Raw genomic sequence first — 21,547 nt, 5'->3', positions numbered from 1 at the left:
TGAAACCATCAAATCCCAACAGATGGTGGCCAAGAAGCCGCTAGGTAGGGTGTATAGTCGTCTCTGAGAGATAGGTTGGGAAAGGAGATAGGGATAAGATAAAGATTTGGATATTCTAATCTTTTAACTCTTTTGAATCCACGTTACAGTCTATCCTATTTTAAAATGATCCAATTTTCATCAAAAAAAAAAAAAACCCAATATGTAATTCTAAATAATTTGTCATATAGGCACTAACTACAATCTCTACCCCAAATTGAGGGATTAGCAAGGGATGTTACAAACAAATTGAAAATTGTAGGATTGATACTATAACAATTGGAGATGCAGGAGATATTTATAAATTAAGATAAAATATTGAATATTATTTAATTTTTATCCTATAAATTACAGTGATTATAAAGTTCTCTATTGCTCTACTTCTATAATATAAATAAATATTATACATTGATGATAATAATTTTTTATCAAAAAATAAATTAATAAAAATATCATACAAATATTATCCATCATTTCTTTCATTCTTCTTATTTATACCAAGCAAAAAAATAAATAATTTTTATTCATCCTTTTATGTTTCACCGAAGATCCATCCATCCATTTTTTTATATATTTTTATTTTTTTAAATTTATCCTTTCTACCAAATAAAGGATTGTAATTGAAATTCCATCTGAAACAAACCACCTTGCCGCATGTTCTATTCTAAGGCCACTTCCACGGGAGCCCACACGAGAGCAAACAACTACAAAGTTCCTCGAGGGCGGGCGGGTAGTTTCTCAAGTCAGTGCTCGCGCAGTACCCACGAAATCTCACCGCCCGCTGTGCCTAGGCCCATTCTTTCAGCCATATAATTAACTAAAGTGAAATTCTTTGTGCGCCGCCCGAGGCGTAGAAAATCCAATACAGAATATACTATCTTATTCGATTAATTTATATAATTATTATTTTTTAATATATATTTAATATTTATAAATAATTTTTTTATTTAAAAATTTTATATGATAAAAATATTTATATTTTTTAAAAAAATTATGATATCTATGTCCATATTATGACATTCTGCATCCATAATATGCATAGAATGTCATAATTTTTTCTAAAGAACAGAAATATTTTCGTCATTCAAAATTTTTAAACAAAACAATCGATCTACAGACATTAAATACATATTAAAAAATAATTGGATAGAAATATATTTTAAACCATATTATGACATTCTGGACTATATTACACCAAAGGATGTCATAATTTTTTTCAAAAGATGGATATTTTTGACATACAAAATTTTTAATAAAAAAATCGATCTATAGATATTAAATATATATTAAAAAATAATAATTATATAAATTAATCGAATGAGACGATACACTCCACATCAAAATTTTTACATCGTTCATGATGCACAAAAAATCTCTCTTAATTTAAATAAACAGGCCCTGCAAGCCCCAAGTACTTCAATAGATGATGTAATAAGCTTGAAAAAGAGGATGATAAGAAAAAGAAAGCTGGCATACCGATTCTCATTATTATTTTTATTTTTTGAGTAATTTTTTATGCATCGTATGCAGAGCAAAAAAAATATACTATCTCATTTTATTAAACTACGTAACCATCACTTTCCAATGCATATTTAATGTCTATAATTTCACTTTAAAAATTTTAAACGATGAAATTCTTCCTTTAAAAAAATTATGACATTCTATAACTATATTATGACATCTTATAATCAAATTATGACTTCCTACATGATAAAAAATTATAATTTTATTTTAAAAATCATAAAAAAATATTTTTATAATTAAAAATTTATAAAATTTTTAAATAACAAAAATATTCTATTTTTTTTCATGACATCCTATGACCAAATTATGACTTACTATTATATAAAAAATAGATATCTTAATATTATCACAAAATATCATAATTTTTTTTAAAAAAATAATATTTTTATCATTCAAAATTTTTAATCAAAAAATAATACTATAAATATTAAATAAATATTAAAAAATAATAATTATATGAACCAATAAAATGAGATGGTACATTTTTATTACACCACATGATGCACAAAAACTCTCTTTAAAAAAAAAACTAGAAGCCTTCTAATATTTCAAACTTTGAACTTAAAAGATGGCAATCGAATCGAATCATAAACAGATCGGATCAATACAGATCAGATCAAAAAATCATCAACCCAAATCCAACTTATTTATTAAATGAATTAAACATTCAAATCTAAACACGACATAAACAGATAATCCAACCTACTCAATTCATTTATTAAATAAATCAAATTAAATAAATAAATTAAATTAAATGAATCAAAAATCGATTAAATAAATCTTAAATGAATTAAATAAATTAAATAGGTCAGATTAAATAGATCAAAAATAAATTAAATAAATTATCTGATCCATCTAATTTTAATATTAAACAAATTAAACAGATTAAATATTTAAAACTTAAACCTAATTTAATTATTAAATAAATTAAATAAATTAATCAATTTATAATCTAAATCTGTTTAATCTAAATTTAAATTTATTTATGATAGATCGAACATGAATTGAATTGACAGATCGAATCATATTTTGTCAGTCCTATTTACGCCCACGTCCCTGCGCGCTTGTAAAGCAATATTTGAATAAAAGATTTCATCAAAAAAAAATATTTGATTGAAAAATAAACTATAGCATGTTCGTACTAAGGAAACAAAAACACAATCCAGCCATACTTTCACCAATCAATGCCACAGAAATGACAAAAACAGCTCCACTTCGGCGTCAGATGCAGACGTCTAAATATCTGTATTAATTAAGCAACCACTAGAACACTACCAACTATTGTCATCTGGTAAAGGATCAAATAAACAGCAATTCGGGCATTCGGTTTTGTTTTCCTAACGCAAGTTCAGCATAGTTCCATATCTTAACAGCACAACCAACAGTCTTGGTGCCCTAGATGGTGCCCAAGCAAAGAGTTTTCTCCGGTAATCCGTAACGTTCCAAATCCACAAAATGTGGCTTCCTATTTGACCATCTTTGGAAGCAGTTCAGCTTTAATCAGACTTGGCCTGTCCAGGGGAATAAAGAAAGCAAAAAAAAAAAAAAAAGCATCAAACAAGGGAAGTAAATATTTACCCAAAAAAACCTGAGATTAAGTCAAGGAATAGTTGTTTATACAGCAGGGGATCGAGAACGCGATGAACTCCTGCTCCTACTGGGACTTCGCTTCCTAGGACTTCTAGTCGCAGGTTTGCCACGACGTGGCTGCACAAGCACAGTTTCAGTCAAACAAATATGGCAAAATAATAAGATTTCATTTCAGGTTGTCACTTACAGAAGTCAAAGGTGATCTGGATCTCGATCGTGATCTGCAAAAAGTTCCAGAAACAACTCAATTCAATATCCACATCGCTGCTTTAACAGCTTGATCCAAAAGCCTCAACGCCTCTTCCACGTCAGAATTACCATATTGAAAGAAAAAAAAAAAGGCTACTTAAAAAACTTTGGAAGCATGCAATTCTCAAAGGAAATTTAACACGTGTATAGTAATCCAATAATGTGACGTAAAAGAAATATAATAAATAGGTCAGTGATAATTAAGCCATAGTCAAAAGCCAACTAACTATGATTAGAACTACCGATGACCAGATTAATTTAAAAACCTAGGCAGCAACAAATAATCTGTAATGAATAATAAAGGTGAGATGTATCATTTTCATTATACCACCAAACTCCAAATCCAGAATCCAACCGCAAATAATGTTGAAGACCGAAGGTGAAACTTGTTTCTACCACTGTTTGGTGAGTCCCAATTCCACAGTGCATGGAAATCCAGCTCTATGGTCGCAACCCATCCTTTCTGCCCCACTGAACTCCAATGGGTATCAGCTAAAGGCCAAAAGGCATAGAAGTTAATATGCTTTCTGGATTTCCGAAGCTGCTCGCTTATGAAACAGCATACCTCACACAACCAAAAGAATTGCAGGCACTTGCACCAAATCCCATCAAGATCCTAATATGCAATCCCCACCGCATGGGTCCAAATCTAGAAAACAGACAAGGCAACTTTCAAAAACACAGGATGATAACTGGACAGTATGGAACGTTCTTACACCGTCAACCATGCTTAAAGAAAATTTTCAATTGGAGGAAAGCTCACAAAACGAGGGGGGAAAAACAAGCACAATGGCAGGGACACTAGAATCAACTAATTTTTCATGAACAAACACAAATCATAAAGCACTCTATCAAAAAACCTAGAAAAAAATTGTGAATACAAAAGCCACTGCTAAACAAGCAAATCTTCATTTCATAAATAATAATGTCCAAAATAAAGTACATGATTTGTAGCATGACAATATACAATAAGTTACAGACATGCTAACAATCTTCCAAACTGCAAGAAAATAACAGCTGTGAATTGAACCAGCCAACCCCATTATAATGGAAACGATTTTAAAGGTTAAAATACCACCACAGGGTACAGAAGATCAGTTGCCACTGGGTGGTTAGGCATGCATGAGTTTGAATTACAGCATCATCCAGAAAGAATTTTGCAGACAGAGGCAACATAAGGTTTATTCATGCAGCTGTGAGAATTAAGTCAAGACTGGTTGACAAGCTTTCTGTTACAGTTGTCTACTTCATTAAGGACTTCACACCAATAGAATGCAACTGGTAAAAAAAACCAATATCTAGATCTAATAAGACCAAAATACATTCACAATTTATACCCTATTTTAACTTGCCTGCTGCATCACTGCCCCTCTGTAGCCTCCTCCCTCTTGGCCCCTGATATTACTCTGCTTAAATTGCTGCAACTACTCTCTGTTGCTATCCTCTTCAACATTCCAACCTCCAACTGGCTGGTCTTTTCTACAGCACTGCATGTTACATGAATACACATTCTGGAGCAATAATACTTGTACATTTGGACATAACATAGCCCAGTGACACCCCTTGGCAAACCTAAAATGTAGTGCCTCCATGCTAAGCTAGAAATGTCTGCACTTTGCAGAAGCTCTTGGGAATGTCATGTCATTACACACTTTATGAAACACCCTGAAAAGGAGACTGCCTCCCTATATTCGCTCTGCTTCTCCCCATCTTCCTTTATTACTTTTTTTCTATCCTTTTCAATGCTGGATCAATTAAGGAAGGAGGCTGGGATCTCACATGCCTCCATTCTTTGTTTGGGCCAGTAGTGGGGAGGCTAGACCTTGCCTCCCTGTTTTTGGCAGCATCCAGTTAACGAAGGAGGTAGGCAGTCGCCTCCTCCCTTAGCCTCAGCCAATAAGGAAGGATTGCCTTACTCGTCGGAGCCAGCAAGAGAAGGATCAGCTACCCATCTTCGCCAGAGACATGCAAGAAGCACTGCACCTCTTTCCTTTTTCCACTACCAAGAGGTGGGGACATGTTAGACCCCCACCCCCCGCCCCACACTTTTCTTATTCTTCTCCTTTCTCCCCTGGTTTGTCATCACGACCTCCTCCATCCTCTCTCTCTCGTGTTCTCTTTTTCTCCAACACCCATGTTCCAAGGAGGCCTTTTGGAAATCATCAGCACAAATGCCACTACTTCGCCGGTCAGCACATCCCTCTCCACTAGGTTCTCTCAATCAATAAATCAAGTGCCTTCCCCTTCCCCAATCCATCTCTCGCTCTTTGTTTGTTTCCTCTCTCAAAGAGTGTCGATTTAGGGGCCAAGCCATACATCAGAGGCAAACACTGATAACCTTTACTCATATTTATATTAAATTAAATCTCTTAGTTTAGACTTTGGATCAAGGGATAAATGGATTCTAGCCTAGGTGTGCCGAGATATCGGCTCTACCATCCAAGGAAGAAGCCACAGATGTGCAGACCTGGGACTACACCCTTGATCCAGGAGGATCGTAGAATGTGGAACCCTAAGAGACTATTGCAACCCAGTGGGATCTTCAATTGTAGAGGTTGTATTTAGGGTTGTAAACCTAACATTTTCAATGTGTTTATTTTAGGTCGTACATAACATTATCAAGAAGGATTTCCAGATCTTATCAACTTAGATGTACAAGTACCTCTACCCATAGCATTTTTACTATGCATGTCATATGATCTGATTTAAAACTTATATTGCTTAGTTTTTAAACATGCATTTGAAAAATTCCATCATATTAGAATTGAGATAATGAAAATTATTTATGTATATTATGTTTAAATTAGGCATTATGTATGCCCTACATGAAAAATGATTTAAAATATGGATCAAGCATGAACATGGTTGCTGACCTTTTGTGCATCCAAAGAGTTGGTTTGATTTTGTATGGAGTTACATAAATCAAGTTGTTGAAAATTGCAGAAAGTTTATGGACCTTGAAAATTTTTTATTGATCACTATGTAATTGATATAAAGGTTTACAATAAATGGACTCTTTAGCCAAACTATTAGTCGGGCCTAGCTAGCGAGGCTAATCATTGGCAATCTATACTCAGAAACTAGTTGCTTTCAAGCCTAGCCAGTGGGAATAATTGCTAGCAAACATGTGCTCATAATTAGTTCCTTTCAAGTCTAGCCAGTGAAGCTGATCACTAATAATCATGTATTCAGGGACTACTCTCTATCAAGCATTGTCATGGGGCTAATCATGGCCCAAGTCATAAAACCTAAGATAGGAAAAGAGTTGCAATTGAAATTTTTTTGCGAGTTTATGAAAAAATTTCTCAATAAGATGCATCAAACCTAGTTTCTATTCAAGCATTCTAAAGAGTGAATCATTATGTTTGACATATACATACACCTATATGCCATTTGTGAAGTTCCTTTTGAATTTGCAAAATTCACTACCTTTACAAGCAATAATGGTACATGTACTTATCTGAACTTTTGCATATCATATGCTTGATCCAACTAGAGGTGTCAAGGTAACTTATTGGGTTATTAGGTCACCTTTCTTTTTCTGTCCTTTCTCCATATATGAAGTAGCACGGACTGGGCTGTGTAGTGTGCTGGAGAGCTTAGGTTCTAGTCGTAGTCCCTACTTTAATAACTTTCTGATCAAGTTTATGTAGTGCCTTCAAGACTATGTTGATGGAAAATTCTTGTTTTAATCAATTTTCAAATTATCAAAGTTTGAAAGGTAGCATATAGAAATGCTCCTAGTATCATTGCCTATCCACTATTGTATGCAGATATCTATTGTATGCAGATATCTATTTTTGAAATTATGAAATCATTTGGCAAACCTTACATGTCTTGTGAGGCCAAACCCTATGGGACATGCAGCCATTTGCCACGTGCCAGGCTTGTGTCAACAAGTCCAGGCATGAGAAATAAGGTGATATCATAGCATAGGTTTTAGATTCTTAAGGCTTGGACTAGCTAGTTGTGAGGAATTTACAGTGTCAAGGGATAATTGGAAAGTTTCCCTTATTTTAAGAGTTTAAAAGTTACCTTATACAAAGGACCATTTAGTATAATCAAGCATAGTAAAATCTATTTTGGCGGATACAAGTTGTGATGGCCCCGATCTTGGACCAGGAAATTGGCTGATCTTGCATAAGGTTCCTGTGGCTAACACCCATCATACTGTTGGCACTTCCCAAGCTTGTGGCACTCACTTCTCGTACCACGAATGCCTCTCAGATGGTTGACAGCCAATCCACAAGGAGGATTGCTAACCTGGAGATTAGTTCTGCTAACCGGCAAAATGACAACCTCAAGACCATCAGCGATAATCAAGGAGCCCATGGCATTCCCAAGAATCAGGGGCCATGTGGCTGATTTGGTGTAGGCTTTGATCGGATTCTTGCAGCAGATGCAGCAGACAGGACAAGCAAGGACCGAGGGTGACCAACCTTCAAAGCCAGAGGCCTACGAGTTATAAAGAAGCTGTCCAAAGACAGCTTGAGAATGATCCAAAGTCCTTTTCTGAAAGGAGTTTATGAAAAGAGTGACTATTCCGACAACCTCAACTACCAAAAGGGGAATTTATCAAGCTAACCCAAGAGAGTATGATGGTGGCCCAGTATGAGGACAAGTTCACCAAGCTATCCTGATTAGCTCCAAATATGGTAGGTACCCAAATCAGCAAGGCTTGGGGGCTCAAGAGGGGGTTGTGGCAGAAAATTCGAGCTGGTATCTGACCATTGGAGCTGACCACTTCCAAAGACGTAAGCAACAAGAGAATTTGTTAAAGGTCTGACTCTGACCTTTTCTGAGTTTCAGAAAGAGCAGACCAGAATTGTGCCGTAATGCAGCGCCTCTGACCCACTTGGCTCACAAAGGAGCCAAATTTGAGTGGATCCAGGTGCTGAAAAAGCAACTAGCATCGATCTCAATTCTCACTCTGCCTTCTGGAAGAGGAAGCTTTACTATTTACGGTGATGCTTAGAAAAAGGCCTGGGATGTGTGCTAACGAGAATGAGAAGGCTGAAACATATGCCACCAAACAGTTAAAGTCACATAAGCAAAACAACCTAATCAATGACTTGGAGTTGGCAGTGGTGACTTTTGCACTAAAAATTTGGGGAAATTACCTATATATGGAGAACCATGTGAGATCTTAATGAATCACAAACACCTAAAGCATATTTTCACTAAGGAGTTCAATTGAGGCAAATGAGATGGTTGGAGCTGCTGAAGGACTCCGACTGACCATCAGTTATCCCCCAAGGATAGCAACTCTGGTCACTTTGTAAAAGTATATTCTAGAAGATCTAGAGAGATCAAGGATCAAGGTGAGGCTACATAATTCTAGATGTCAGCTTATTAATATCAGGGTGCAGCCTACTTTGATCAAGAGAATCAAGGCATCTATGGGAGAAGGTCCAAAATTTCAAAGGACCAGAGAAGCGATAGAACCTAGTGGCCAGTCTAAACTCAAGAGTTCATGAGCATAGATCCCTAAGATTTGGCAACGGGTTATGTGTTCCTAAGAACCCAGAATTGTGAAAAGAGATTCTAGAGACAGCCCACAACTTTGCTTACTTCACGCACCTTCGAAGCACCACAATGTACAAGGATTTAAGAGAGAATTTTTGGTGGAGTGGCATGAAGAGGGAAACTGCATGATATGTGGCACAATGTTTAACCAAGCCTCGAGCTTCATGGCCATTATTTTCCCTTTTTTTTTTAATATTAAAAAATATAAATGCTTTAAAATATTTTAAAAATGTTAAATATGAATAATTAATTATTGCCAACAACCAACAATATGTCTATTATCCATTAAGTTCACATATCAACAATAACTGTTAACTAAAATTACAAATATATCAAACAGACAACAAAAAGGGGAAAAATGAAACAAATCGAGCGAGCCAATTCGGACCGAACTTTAATCTCAAGCCCAAGTGCAGCCTGCTTATTAAACAGGCCTATTTTCCAGTCCGCTTACGAAACTAATGGAAGCAGCTAAATCCAATCACAGATGCTAAAAGGAAAGTGGACATCAAGAAAATCTAATGACAGTCAAAGGAAAAAAAAGGCTGACCAACAACAAAAGAAGCCTCGAAGACATGCACCATCTTAGTCAGAGTCACTAAATATGCCCCAAGTCAATTTAGCACCCAATCAGCAACCTGCATTTAGCATGGAGCTAGAAGGGAACCAGAATGCATATTATGGCTCCCACTCTTATCCAGGCACTTGTCACAAATGCAAGATAATAAAGTCCTGGCTGTCCAACACCTCTGCCGCCAATAAAACCCAATGTAGAAAGACTTTCATACAATGCATAAATTCATCTATACAAACATTGTATTAAACAAAAACAAGTAATGGAACTTCAGAAAATGCCCAGACACTTAAGGTTAATTATTTGGCACTTCAAATGTTAAAAACACAAGCACCATTACCTGCACAAGTATGCCCTTCAACAGGAAACTCCAAAAAGCATCAGAACTTTAAGACAACTTAAGCAGGATATTCCAATTCCAGAGAGCCAAGTAGTATATATTGTTGTGCCTCATTATACCCAGGTGTCTATAAGTGCAACCACCTCAGAATTCCCAAAAAAATGGAATTGTTAAGAAACTAATACTATAAAAAATCATCAGAGGACATAAATTATAAACCATCCCCATTGAGAACTACATCAATTAGAAAATCACCAACTAATGAACCAAGAATGCAAGAGAAAACCATGAGGTTAATGCACTAATAGCACCAATCAATCCACTGACGATAACATCAAAGTTAATTCCCATAAGCCAAAACCATCCAAATACCGTCTGAACCCTAATAAAAGTGGATTATAAATAGATTTCATAAGATCTAAAAATGTCCAATAGTTCTATTATATGTGGTCCATGGGAGAAGGCAGGACAGCATAACAAACACAGCCCGCAGCTGCTTAAATAACAGTAGCAGCAGTGGCAACTCTGCCTAAGTAATCAATTCGTCAATAAAACATCAACAAGCTAAAATAAAGGAAAATTTAGGCTGACTAGTAAATGCTATTTCAATATAGCAGGAAATAGCATTTTTGAATGCTTACAGGTAAAGCTCTAGCAAGTGCATATCATCCCTTGTACAAATCAAGTAAGCACTGCACCTCATCCCCAACTTATCTTCAATATAGAAAGACACCATTGCAGTTTCTATAATTTCTCAGACATGTAACATGCAGCTTGTAAGTAAGATTGCTGCACCTTACAGGACCATGTAAAGTATGACATCCCCAGTCCCTTTCAAAGGGCCCATTTGGTGCCTTTACAAGAAGCATTATGGCACAATTATGAACCATAAAACAAGTGCATGCAAATTTATTCTAGGTAAACAAACTCAGAATTATCTGAAAAGACAAAGGCATACCTTGACAAAGAGTGCCCCCTTGATCCTGAATGAGATCGAGAAGATACAGATCTGGATCTAGATCTTGACAAAGAACGGCGTGATGATTTAGCCTTCGGAGACTTGCTGCAAATAATCAATCTGCGTTAAAAGAAATCACATTTTATCACAATAATGGCAAATAATCTACATCAAACCTTTGGCTCCGGCTGTGACTTCTACTGCGACTAGGACTCCGACTTTTTGAGTAGGAATGGCTACGGCTTCGGCTCCTAGATAAGCTTCTCCTAGAATCATACTCCTTCACCTATAAAAAAATAATAAGAAGAAATTGGATGAGAAAGTTCCGCATACTCGACATGTTGCAGAAACAAAGAAAAAAAAAGGCTGCCAATGATGTGCAAAAGATCATACTCTTATATATGCCCGAGAAAATGCATTGCGAAACTCAGAGTCATCGAGCTTTCTGATCTGCCAATGGAGAAAAATACCATCAGAAGAATTTCTTTAAAAAAGTCAAGACAAAATTAAATATTAAGACATCTAAAAAAAGGAAAGAATGAAAGAAAGATTTCTTAACAGAAGGAACTATGGTAAAACATCATCATTCTTTACCCATAAGCCTTTTCCTATTATGAAATTGGCTAAATGGAGTAACGAAGCATAGCTCTAACTAGAGGAGGCTCCATGAAAAGTTAAATTTCTTTTAAAGGCTTTTTCCCACATTGAAGGGAGCATTACATTACATTACTTAAATGGCCAGCATTTCCATCCCATTACATGTCACTTTGCAAGTGCAAGCAGATCACAGGCAGAAGACATAATCAACCTACCGCATATTTCATATCCTCATAGTTTGTATAATCCACAACTCCTGTAGTACCTGCACAAACAAAAAAGAATGAATAATAAATCAATTATTTAACTCAGAATCCTTGGTTTAAGTCCACAACCCCTTCATCTTACAAAACAGGCCAAATTATGAAATCATGTATCAATGTGTGAGTTATGCATGCGAGAAGATAGAGAGGGAGGAAGAGAGAGAGCAGTTGCACAGAAATGGTGAAGAAAAAGACATAATTGGTGGAAAAAATAAAAACCGTTCCTAATAGAGGCCTCATCCGAGCAGAAGAAACAAGAGAAAACAATGTTACAATGCCACTGCCACCATAGATATCATTGCCACTGCCACAACCAAGCTTTGTTTCATGGAGATGCAGATGACCAAGGTCCATCTGGTTGAGATTGTGCAAGAGTTTCAATAGTCACAGCAGTACGATGTCAACAACTTCACAGGAAAATACAACTCTACTACCAGCATTTTATTCAAGAAAGTTGCCATGTTGAATTACAGTTCAAGCATTCAAAGTACAAATTGCTAGTTTTGACGCAAGTCATGTAGCTAATAAGCTCATTTCCAATTGTCAAACTCGCCTTATGGAAAACGATTGGGAGGCAAGCAACACCCAGGCCATAATCATTGCACAGAGGATGCAAGAATTTTAATGCTCGGCAATTAGACCAATCAAGTTAAACAAAAAAAGGATACTTAAGATTAGGTTAGAATGAGACTTGTGGATAGGGCTGGAAACGGGCCGAGCTGGGCCGGGCCATACCCCTACCTGAGCCCAGCCTGAAATAGTTTTTTTTAGGCTTAGGCCCAAAATATCTTAAAATTTAAGGCCCAAGCCCAGCCCGAGCCCGAGTCCAAACCCCCTCCCTCTCCCTCTGTTTCTCTCTCTCTCTCTCCCCTATCTCCATGGAGGAACCATATCCTACACCCAGAGTACCAACCCAACGGTAATACTGGATCAGTAAAATTGCTGCCATGTAGACATTCTAGCCACTTCAGTGATACTAGCTCCACCCTCCCTCTCGAGCCAAATGGAACCCTCTTCCTCTTCCCTTCCCTCCCATCCTCGCCGCCCTCCCCCTCCTATGACCCTTCTCTTTGCAGCATGAGCCAGAATGGCGGCTCCCGCCCCATCTATCGAGTGGACGAACACCATCAGCTCTCTCAAAATGCTCGATCGATCTCAGAAGTGTCACGTCTTATCATAGGCACTAGTGAAACCATGTGGGAGCCTGAGGTCCTCCATTGCGCGGACGATGACGAGAAAGTAGGCATCGATTCGACTGTGGGCGGCAATGACAGAGGGCAACGTCAATGATGGGGTGGAGGGCGGTGGGCTTCGTGGCGGCATACTCAATGGTGAGGTAGATCTAGGCCACAACAACCTTGGAAACAGTAGTGACGAAAGGGGGACGAGGGCTATACTCCTCAAGCTTCGCGGGCAGTTCCATTCATGGACAGTGAGGACCATGCATACTCTCATCATGCTTCATCATGCTCCTCCTCCCGATTGTAAGATGGCATTCAAGTCCGTCTACTCGAACTCATCCCCGATCAAAACCTCGAATGACTCTATTAGAAAGTTTGGATTCTCTGTTGCCACCCAATATAGATCTAACCACCACTTTCTCCCACCATCGGCTTCTGCCAGAATCTCGCAAAAACAAGAGGGGGAACGCTCAACTGAATCCGCTTGGAGGGATGAGGTGGTTCGCATCAGGGTGAAGGGCAGCATCATGGGGAGCGAAGACACCGATGGTTGGCTTCTTTTCTCTTCTAAGCTTGGCCATCTTGGGCTCGAGCCTAAATCATGGGCTAGGATCAGGCTTGCAGTCGGGCTCGAGCTTGAACCCAGACCGAGCTCAGGTCGGGCCAATGGTGAGCCCAAGCCCGGCCCGAGAATAAAATGGGCTTTATATATAAGCCCAAACCTTGCTTGTTTTTGTTCGGGCCTAGCCTAAAGCCCCGACCCACATTCGGGCTAGCCCGAGCCCATTTCCAGCCTTACTTGTGGAAGGACTAGAATAGTTCAACACATGAACACACACATGTAGATGTTAGTATCTGTATATGAGTCCGTATGTAAGTATATACACATCCATGCATGTATCGGTGCATATGAAAATTCAAGATCTACCGCACCAAATGAATATATCAAGACTCATTATCAGCTGATCAAGAAAAAAAGAAAGACTAATCAAAAAATCTTCTTCTTAGATGTTTAACAATGAAAAGAAAATTTAATGAAAACATTTTAGAACAAGTTTGAGTTACCTCTATAAAGCCTCAAATAACCCCTCCAAATCTAGATGACAATTTTGAGAAAAAACTACCAAAAGGAAAAAGCAAAAAGAGCAAGGAGACCATGCTATACCACTATGCCTTAAGCACATTCTCCCACAACTTCCTACAAATAATCATTGGTTAAAACAAAAAAGAGAAAACTCTTAATCTGCTTTTCTTCCATTTAATTAGTTCCTTCTTTTTCATTTAATCAAATGTTCTATGTAAACTAGAATTTCTAAAACTTGCTCCATATCACCAATATCACTAAGGAGAACTTTTTACATACATATAAACATACATGAACCCATATGCCAACTCACTCACACACACACTTGCAACTAGGTCATTCAAAGAATGGACACAGTTTTTCAAACCCACCACCTGAACATTTTAAGCAAAACACAAACTTTTTCTATCAAATAGAGATATAGAGCAGCTTACCTCCACCATCACGGAACACTTCAGAGAAACAAACATCACCAGCTCGGCGCATATGATCCTGAACTTGGAGAATTTCAAAACCACAGTATTCAGACAAAGTGAAAATTTTTAGAATGAAAATACTACCATTTTTCCAAACCTTAAGATCTTGCCAAGACGCAGACGAAGGTAAACCAGTGACAAGAACTGCATGAAATAACACATAACAAACCTCAAGCAAAATTCACATATCTGGAAATTCGGATTTAGGATTACAATCAAACAACTTTAGCCAAGAACGCACCACGATACTCCGAACGCCTGGAGACACCACCACCACGTCGTCCCCCACTATTATAACTGCTATGTCGGTCAAATGATGAAGACTGGCCTCGTCCACCATGTGCAAGTTCCACCTATATGCAAGAACAAAGAACTTAGTTGTAAAATAACAAAAAATCAGTAAAAATACCAACAACTTTGTCAATAAAAATGCCTACTCTTAATCTGTGACCATCAAAATTATATCCATCACGACCGCGAATAGCATCTTCGGCATCACGAGCATCTTCGAACTGCAAGAAACAGCAATTCTGTGAATGCTTACAACCACAGCATGCACTAACATTATTTTTTATTTTATTTTGTTTGGCAACAAATTAGTATAAATATTCTGGTTTGTTTACAGAGGGTAGAATTTCATATAACATTTGGTCATAAGGATAACACTACCTCAACAAAAGCATAACCTGGAGGCCTTGGAGGAATCTTCAGATCAATATCAACAATGGGCCCATACTGCAAAACACATTTAATCAGACCATTAAATGTCATCAGAAATATAAAGCAGAAAACTATCAATATTTGCAATCCCTTTTTGGCAGCATAATTTCCACAATACCTTAAACTGTTCACAATAATAGATGGTACAGTTTTAAAATGTGGTGCACAAGGCCACATATGCGGGTGCAACCCCTTGACCGCACTGCATTGCCTATATGCAGTTAGCATATGCGGTTACACTGCTTGTGGGCAGAAAAGTTAGTCCATTTAGCATTATGAAGCTGTATATGTAGTTCGACTAGCATTGCACAGATACATATGTGGCCACTTAACATTATGAAACCAAATATATGGTCCCTTCTCATGTGGACCTGTGCAGAGGGAGCATGTTCAAACAAATGGCTCAGTATGATGTGGTTTTCAATTATGCTATAACAACTGCTATTAGTACTACGTATTAAGTAATAAGCACTAACCTTAATTGACATTGTTACTAATAATTAGGATTATTTATCCAAAAAAAATTACTATTATTATTGTTGTTTTTATTGTGTAATAAACTTTAATTATCTTAATATAGTTTTTTGGAAAAAAAAAACTAACTGCATATAGGCCCACATATGCTGCCTGAATACAGCATGTGCTATACAGTCCCATGACACCTGCAAACCCAAGCCACTTTTTAAAACACTGATGGATGGTGTAGTTGTTAACGCTAATGCTCCACAGGTTATTGGTCTTCACTAGAGCCTCTATTAAAACCTACAAAATTTGATTAGAAAACCCAACCATACTGTTTCATGATACAATACAAACTAAATATGTTCAATGGAACATTAACACTGTCTTTTTATTAGAGAAGTTGTCAAACACCTTCAACTCAAAAATAAGCAACAACATTTTCCCCTGCTGAATTCAAATAGAGAAGATAAATATGCGCAAAGTATCTATACATCCATTTGTGAGATATCTATGGCCAGGCTTGCATCTTTAAAGTTGCCTACTTTCATATCTCCAATGTCGTCAAGATAACCGTGGGAATTGATTTTTCTCTTTGTGCAAATAATTCTCCTGATTTTAATTCAAAATAGCATATTTCGTGGCCCTGTCGGTTTCGTCAAACATGTTCCAAAATTGACACTTCTTTTGCCACCAACAACAAAAAAAAAAAAAAAACTTGTTTAATGAGTTTAACATCTCTAATATCACAATGAAAACATCAAATGATTATTTTAATAGCTTAATCAGTTGTAGTCTCCTGCATTCTTGATTCAGCAACTCCACCTTTTACGCCACAACTCTAAACTTGCAAATGGAGTACACTAGCTTTCTTGCTGCCAATGATTTAAAGGGCACATATTTCATATTACATGAGAAAGTACTTGGTTGAAAATGTATATTGCCTTCTTAAGTGGGTCGGTTATTTGAATTCACTATGAGCTAGAAGTCTTCAACTGCAATCTTTTCTCCATTGTGTTCTAGATTCCAAGAAAAGGTTAATAACTTCTAGAGCCTACTTGTATGTTGCTCAATTCGTAATGGTTAAATACTTATTCCTAATTCATTTTCCAATTTTCAGACTCAAAATTTGCCTGCTTTAAATGATTTGAAGTAATTTGAACTTTTTGCATAGGCATAAATATCCTAAACAGAACAAATCTCTATCAAAACATTTTTTGTACATAGGCACAATAACATTATGTGTGCACATATCTAGGTTAATCAAAGGAGTAAATTCTCATGTCCTAAAACTATTGGAAATGGTAACTGCATTTTTACCTTTCCTATGGTTAAAACATCCTCATAAGGGCTATTTGGATTCATGGGCCCAAAATCCCACAGGATTCATGGTTTAGGCCTATACAATAGGGAAAAATGAGGTTGGGTTAGGCCTGTATTCAGAAATACCCAGGAGCCTGTGGAGTGGACCGGCCCAATCCCATAGGATAAAAAATTTATCTTAGCAGGTGATCTTTTTATCCTATGGGATTCGGACCGGCCAACTCCACAGGCTACTGGGTATTTCTGAATACAGGCCTAACCCAAGCTCATTTTTCCCAATTGTATAAGCCTAAACCATTAATCCTGTGGGATTTTGGGCCCATGAATCCAAATAGGCCCTAAGTCATCAAATTCAATTTTTTAGTAATCCCAATCATGACATTCTTTCATATAAATCATCGATTTCAACAATCCCATGACAAAGGGTTCTTTTCGAATCATTGATTTCCACAATACATTAGCAATAAAGTAGTTATCTATTATCTATGCACAACCATCAAGAAGACATCATATTTTTATCCATAGTCTGCTATACTATCCCGTACCAGACCAATATGCTATCTCATATTGTACCAACACTTGGTAGTTACAGGGTCCAGTATCGAGATGGCAAACCTTACTTGTATCATCTTTATCCAACAATAGTGACTAAAATCATATAAAGAATAAAAGCTTTTTGACATAATAGTACAACATCCCGTCCCAATATTTAAAAAAAATCTCCACACACATTACAGAACAATAAATATCCATGTTCAATTGACTATCTTGACTACTTGAACTTTCAGCATCATTCTGGAATTGTAGAGTTAAGACCCACATGTCGCATGCAAGATTGGATGAATAGAAACATGTAGGTATGTAACTTATAACATAAAGAAGCTCCCAAGAATTCGATCCATCCTTTAAAAGGTTTAGTTTATTGAAATCTACCTTTAGAGATCTGATCTTACAACACAAACAACACCTTTTCTTAATTCATAAAGGAGTCTTCCTTTTCTTAATTCATAAAGGAGTCTACCTTTTCTTACATCAGTTATCACAAAATTTGTCTATCATAAGGCTTCTGAGAATCGTGATTCTTTTTTCAGCTTCAACCCCAACAAAATAAGTCAGCTGAACTTGATTGATTCTTGCTTCCACCTTCTAAAAGCCATTTACTCAATAACTATTCCAATTTCCGAGGTTTATTGAATTAGTGTATGGTATGCTTGACCAAAAAGTTCATAAAAAGTGCTGGGTTAGTACACACCATGCATGATGAATATACCCACAACACATTTAACCCATATTCTTAGGTTCATTTTCCACTAAAAAGCCATTAAGGCTGCAGTGCCTCATTAACCCCTTGTTACAACTTAGTACCATAGAACTTCGAAGGAAAAAACTTCAAAATTATACATGTCAATAAGCCTCTTATGGACGCCTTGAAAAAACACCTTGGTAGAAATTCTGTTTCAAAAACTAGAGTAAATAGTCCCCATTGATAGTCCTAATCACAAGCTCTGTCACCTTATAGGCTCCATGCAATTTGTCAAAAAGAAGCAATTTCACATGGTTTGGAACCTATTGGGCTAATAATGCTTCATGACCATATCAAAATTATATGACACCAACCATGTATTGAGTTTGCTCCTCCATGATGAGCAATTAAATCTGTTCAAAATCTCAACTTTATGTAGTTATCTACCTGAATCCCTTCTGCATTTAGCATCTTCAATATTTTGACCATGATACGTCATCTCGGTATTGAGCCCCATATCAGTGCCACCCTGTCACTATGTCAGTACATCTAGTACAAGGACTGGTTTAGCGTATTATCAGTATGCCCTACTGTACTGTGTGTCGGTACACCCCACTATACCATGCACAAGTACCAAACTAGTACAGTACATTATGGCCCATACCATTCGGTTCAGTACAATATGGCATACCTTGACTATAACATCCTTGAAATCCCCAAATTCAGGGCGTTCTTGCTTTTCATTTGCTAAAATAAGCATGTCACAACACATGCACTTTCCATCATGTCCTTTTCATAAACCAATTGAACTTCTGGAAATCATATATTACTTTCATCTCTTAAATTTAACCTGAACCTATGAGATGAGATTTTCTTGTAAACAAAGATACAAAAACTGAAAACATATTATTTAAAGTAAACATTGAATACACACACACACACAATCAATCAATCAAAAGACACCTTACACCCCAAAAATAATAGCAATAGCCCCATTACAAAGCACGTAAAGTAAATTTGTCTGGGAACTAAATAGGATATACAAAAATAAATCTTATATAATCATGGCTAGTATATTATATCACCTAAATCATCACATATCAACAACACAACTCATAATACATGCTGCTAATACACCAAAAATTCTTGAAACTTTGATGTGGGCATGAATCATCCCCCCCCACCCCCATCCCAACAAAAAAGAAAAGAAAAAAAAGAGGAGTTATTAACTTTGCGATTTGTAATGATAAAACTTCAAAGTAAGTCCAATTTCGACAGCCTTCAACGATGTTTCACAAAACAAGTATTGCACCAAATTACTCTGAGAAACAAGCTAAAAGTTCAGAGATATTTAAGTCTGGCAGTCACAAACAACCCAACCACATAAGAATCAAAATAATTCTCCATAAAAAGAAACAGAGGAGTTCAATTATAAAATAAAATTTTAAAAAAAAAAAACTAATCCTAAAATTGGATGAGGCACACAACGTGGACTCATTATTTTTCCAAATAACATAAACCATGCATAACCTGTCACGTTGGCATGTCACCTTATCTGAAAAATATATATATATATGAGGATGACTTTCTGCCTCTTATGCAGATTCCCTGACAATTTTTTATGTAAACATCAGAAAATTTTATATTCCTACATAAAAGATCCAAAGAGTAACTACTTCTTGCTCTCATGCGAATCAGGCGACAACAATAAGCTTCCATCAAAGCTCACAAACCTTGTAAAACAGATCTTCAACCTCCCGCTCGCGGATGTCTCCAGGGAGATTGCCAACATAGAGGGTTCGACTGGAACGCTTGCTCATATTTCCTGCAGTCCCACACACACACACACAAAATCTCTCAAGACGAGCAAATGAGAATAAAATCCGATAAGAAAAGCAAAAAAAAACAAACCTTGGTTCAAGAAATCAACCATTATGAAAAACGAATCCACAAAAAAGGGATAAGTCCATTATCATCTCAATTTTCAAAAAAAAGAATCACGGCTTAAACATAGAAATGTCTTCACAATAAACGATTCGATCAAGAAAACATAAAGCTTCAAGAAATCAAAATCTTAACAGTAAAACCCTAGATCGAAACAGAAAAATTCCACCGGTGAAACGGCTAGCTGAAAAGACCAAAAAGAGAGAAAACATTAGGGGCCTTGCCCTATGATTTGTTGGATTCGTACCGCGGCGGTGTCGGAGATGAGCCCTCCCCTGGGCGTCGTAGAAGAGACGGAGGACGGCTTCCTTGTTCGAGACTATCCAAGAACTGGGGCTAATGCTGTAGGAAACGCCCGAGACCGCGGCGACGGAATAAATAGAGCGGACGATGCTTCAAGATTCGGATGTTACTTTCTGACCGTTGATGCGGGTAAATTTATACCGCAGCTAGCGTTGAGCGCGTGCGTTGCGCGTGCGAACGGTGGTAATTGCGCGTTAGGTTAAGATTTTTGGACTGTGCAATTTTACTCACCATGTTGGCTGAACATTTTATGCCACATCCCGGTTTTGAGGACGGGTTATATCTTCGGCACGCAAGACAAACATTCACTTTCTTTGCACAAATCCACAATGATTGCTTTGAGATCTATCCAAATATATTGATAAACAAGATCAGAGTACTTTGAGAGCTATGCAAATCATGATCTAATGGTCAAAAATCAATCATTCTTTCTTGCAAAACCCAAAACCCAAACCATGTTTTTGATGGTGTCATCATGTAAAGATTAAACATAAAAACATAATTAAATAAAAAATTGGATATTAAGTTCTCATTCTCCAATGAGATCATTTTCACAATAAATTCATACATATATCTTATTATTTCATTATCATGCTTGTTTGCCCAAATAAGAAAGAGGAGAAGTGAGTTATCTCTATACCTATTAATATAAAGGATAGAAAAAATTCCCATCTCTCTAAAATTCAGAAAATTTAGAAAAAAAATTGTAGAAAATTCATTTAAAGTATCTAGAAAAATATAAAAAATCATAAGTTATCTAAATATGTATCCAAGTATGTTAGAGTTATTCAAATTTGGTATATCCATGAACCAAATACTTACCTATATGATAAAATATCAAATAAATCTAATTGTTACCGCAATGAGAAATATTGATATTTCAAAATTCAAATACCATGTAATTCTTATTATTTTTTTTTAGAGATTTAAAAAAGAACTTACTAAATCTTATTACTACCATAATGAGAAATGCTGATATTTTAAAATTCGAATAGCACATAATTCTTATTATTTTCTTTTTAGAGAAGTATGAATTTAAAATCCATAGAAAATTCTTAAAAATCATAGAAAATCTCATAATAAATATCAAATTAACCAAATTCTTTTTAGCATATTATTTTCTTATTAAAAATTATTTTCCAAAGTTTCAAGTT

The 21,547-nt window shown here is 36.4% G+C and overlaps 1 protein-coding gene across 14 annotated transcripts; it reads right to left on the bottom strand.

The window, feature by feature from the left end:
* Window positions 1–2,777: 2,777 nt before the first annotated feature.
* On the bottom strand, window positions 2,778–20,482 carry LOC105045197 (serine/arginine-rich splicing factor SR30). 14 transcript variants are annotated; one of them, XR_012141454.1, is made up of 16 exons: window positions 20,338–20,482; window positions 19,880–19,971; window positions 15,071–15,136; window positions 14,839–14,913; window positions 14,643–14,754; window positions 14,499–14,545; window positions 14,360–14,417; window positions 11,613–11,662; window positions 11,194–11,250; window positions 10,977–11,086; window positions 10,801–10,905; window positions 9,843–9,969; window positions 3,968–4,051; window positions 3,341–3,894; window positions 3,184–3,270; window positions 2,778–3,074 (listed from the first exon to the last, which is right to left on the bottom strand). XR_012141454.1 is itself a non-coding variant. In XM_010923376.3 (14 exons), the coding sequence occupies exons 2-14, from the start codon at window positions 19,964–19,966 to the stop codon at window positions 3,060–3,062; spliced, it is 903 nt and encodes a 300-aa protein (XP_010921678.1). In that variant the 5' UTR covers window positions 19,967–19,971; window positions 20,338–20,482; the 3' UTR covers window positions 2,778–3,059. The 14 variants fall into 14 exon arrangements, 1 of the variants encoding a protein (XP_010921678.1); XR_012141451.1 differs by lacking the exon at window positions 9,843–9,969 and having other exon boundaries at window positions 3,341–3,453; window positions 3,731–3,894; XR_012141452.1 differs by lacking the exon at window positions 9,843–9,969 and having other exon boundaries at window positions 3,341–3,453; window positions 3,799–3,894.
* Between the last annotated feature and the right edge of the window lie 1,065 nt (window positions 20,483–21,547).

The sequence above is a fragment of the Elaeis guineensis genome, chromosome 5, assembly GCF_000442705.2.
Source record: "Elaeis guineensis isolate ETL-2024a chromosome 5, EG11, whole genome shotgun sequence".
Taxonomy (NCBI): Eukaryota; Viridiplantae; Streptophyta; class Magnoliopsida; order Arecales; family Arecaceae; genus Elaeis; species Elaeis guineensis.
Note: the sequence above shows the minus strand (reverse complement) of the source record. Positions and strands in the feature narration are given on the sequence as shown.

Excerpts from the sequence above, each read along its gene's own strand:
- LOC105045197 (XM_010923376.3), bottom strand. The coding sequence starts at position 19,966 with ATGAGCAAGCGTTCCAGTCGAACCCTCTATGTTGGCAATCTCCCTGGA. Across the intron at positions 14,914-15,070 it reads CAGGTTATGCTTTTGTTGAG|TTCGAAGATGCTCGTGATGC; the intron begins GTAGTGTTATCC and ends TGTTTCTTGCAG. Across the intron at positions 11,087-11,193 it reads TTTCTCGGGCATATATAAGA|GTGAAGGAGTATGATTCTAG; the intron begins GTATGATCTTTT and ends ATTTTTTTATAG.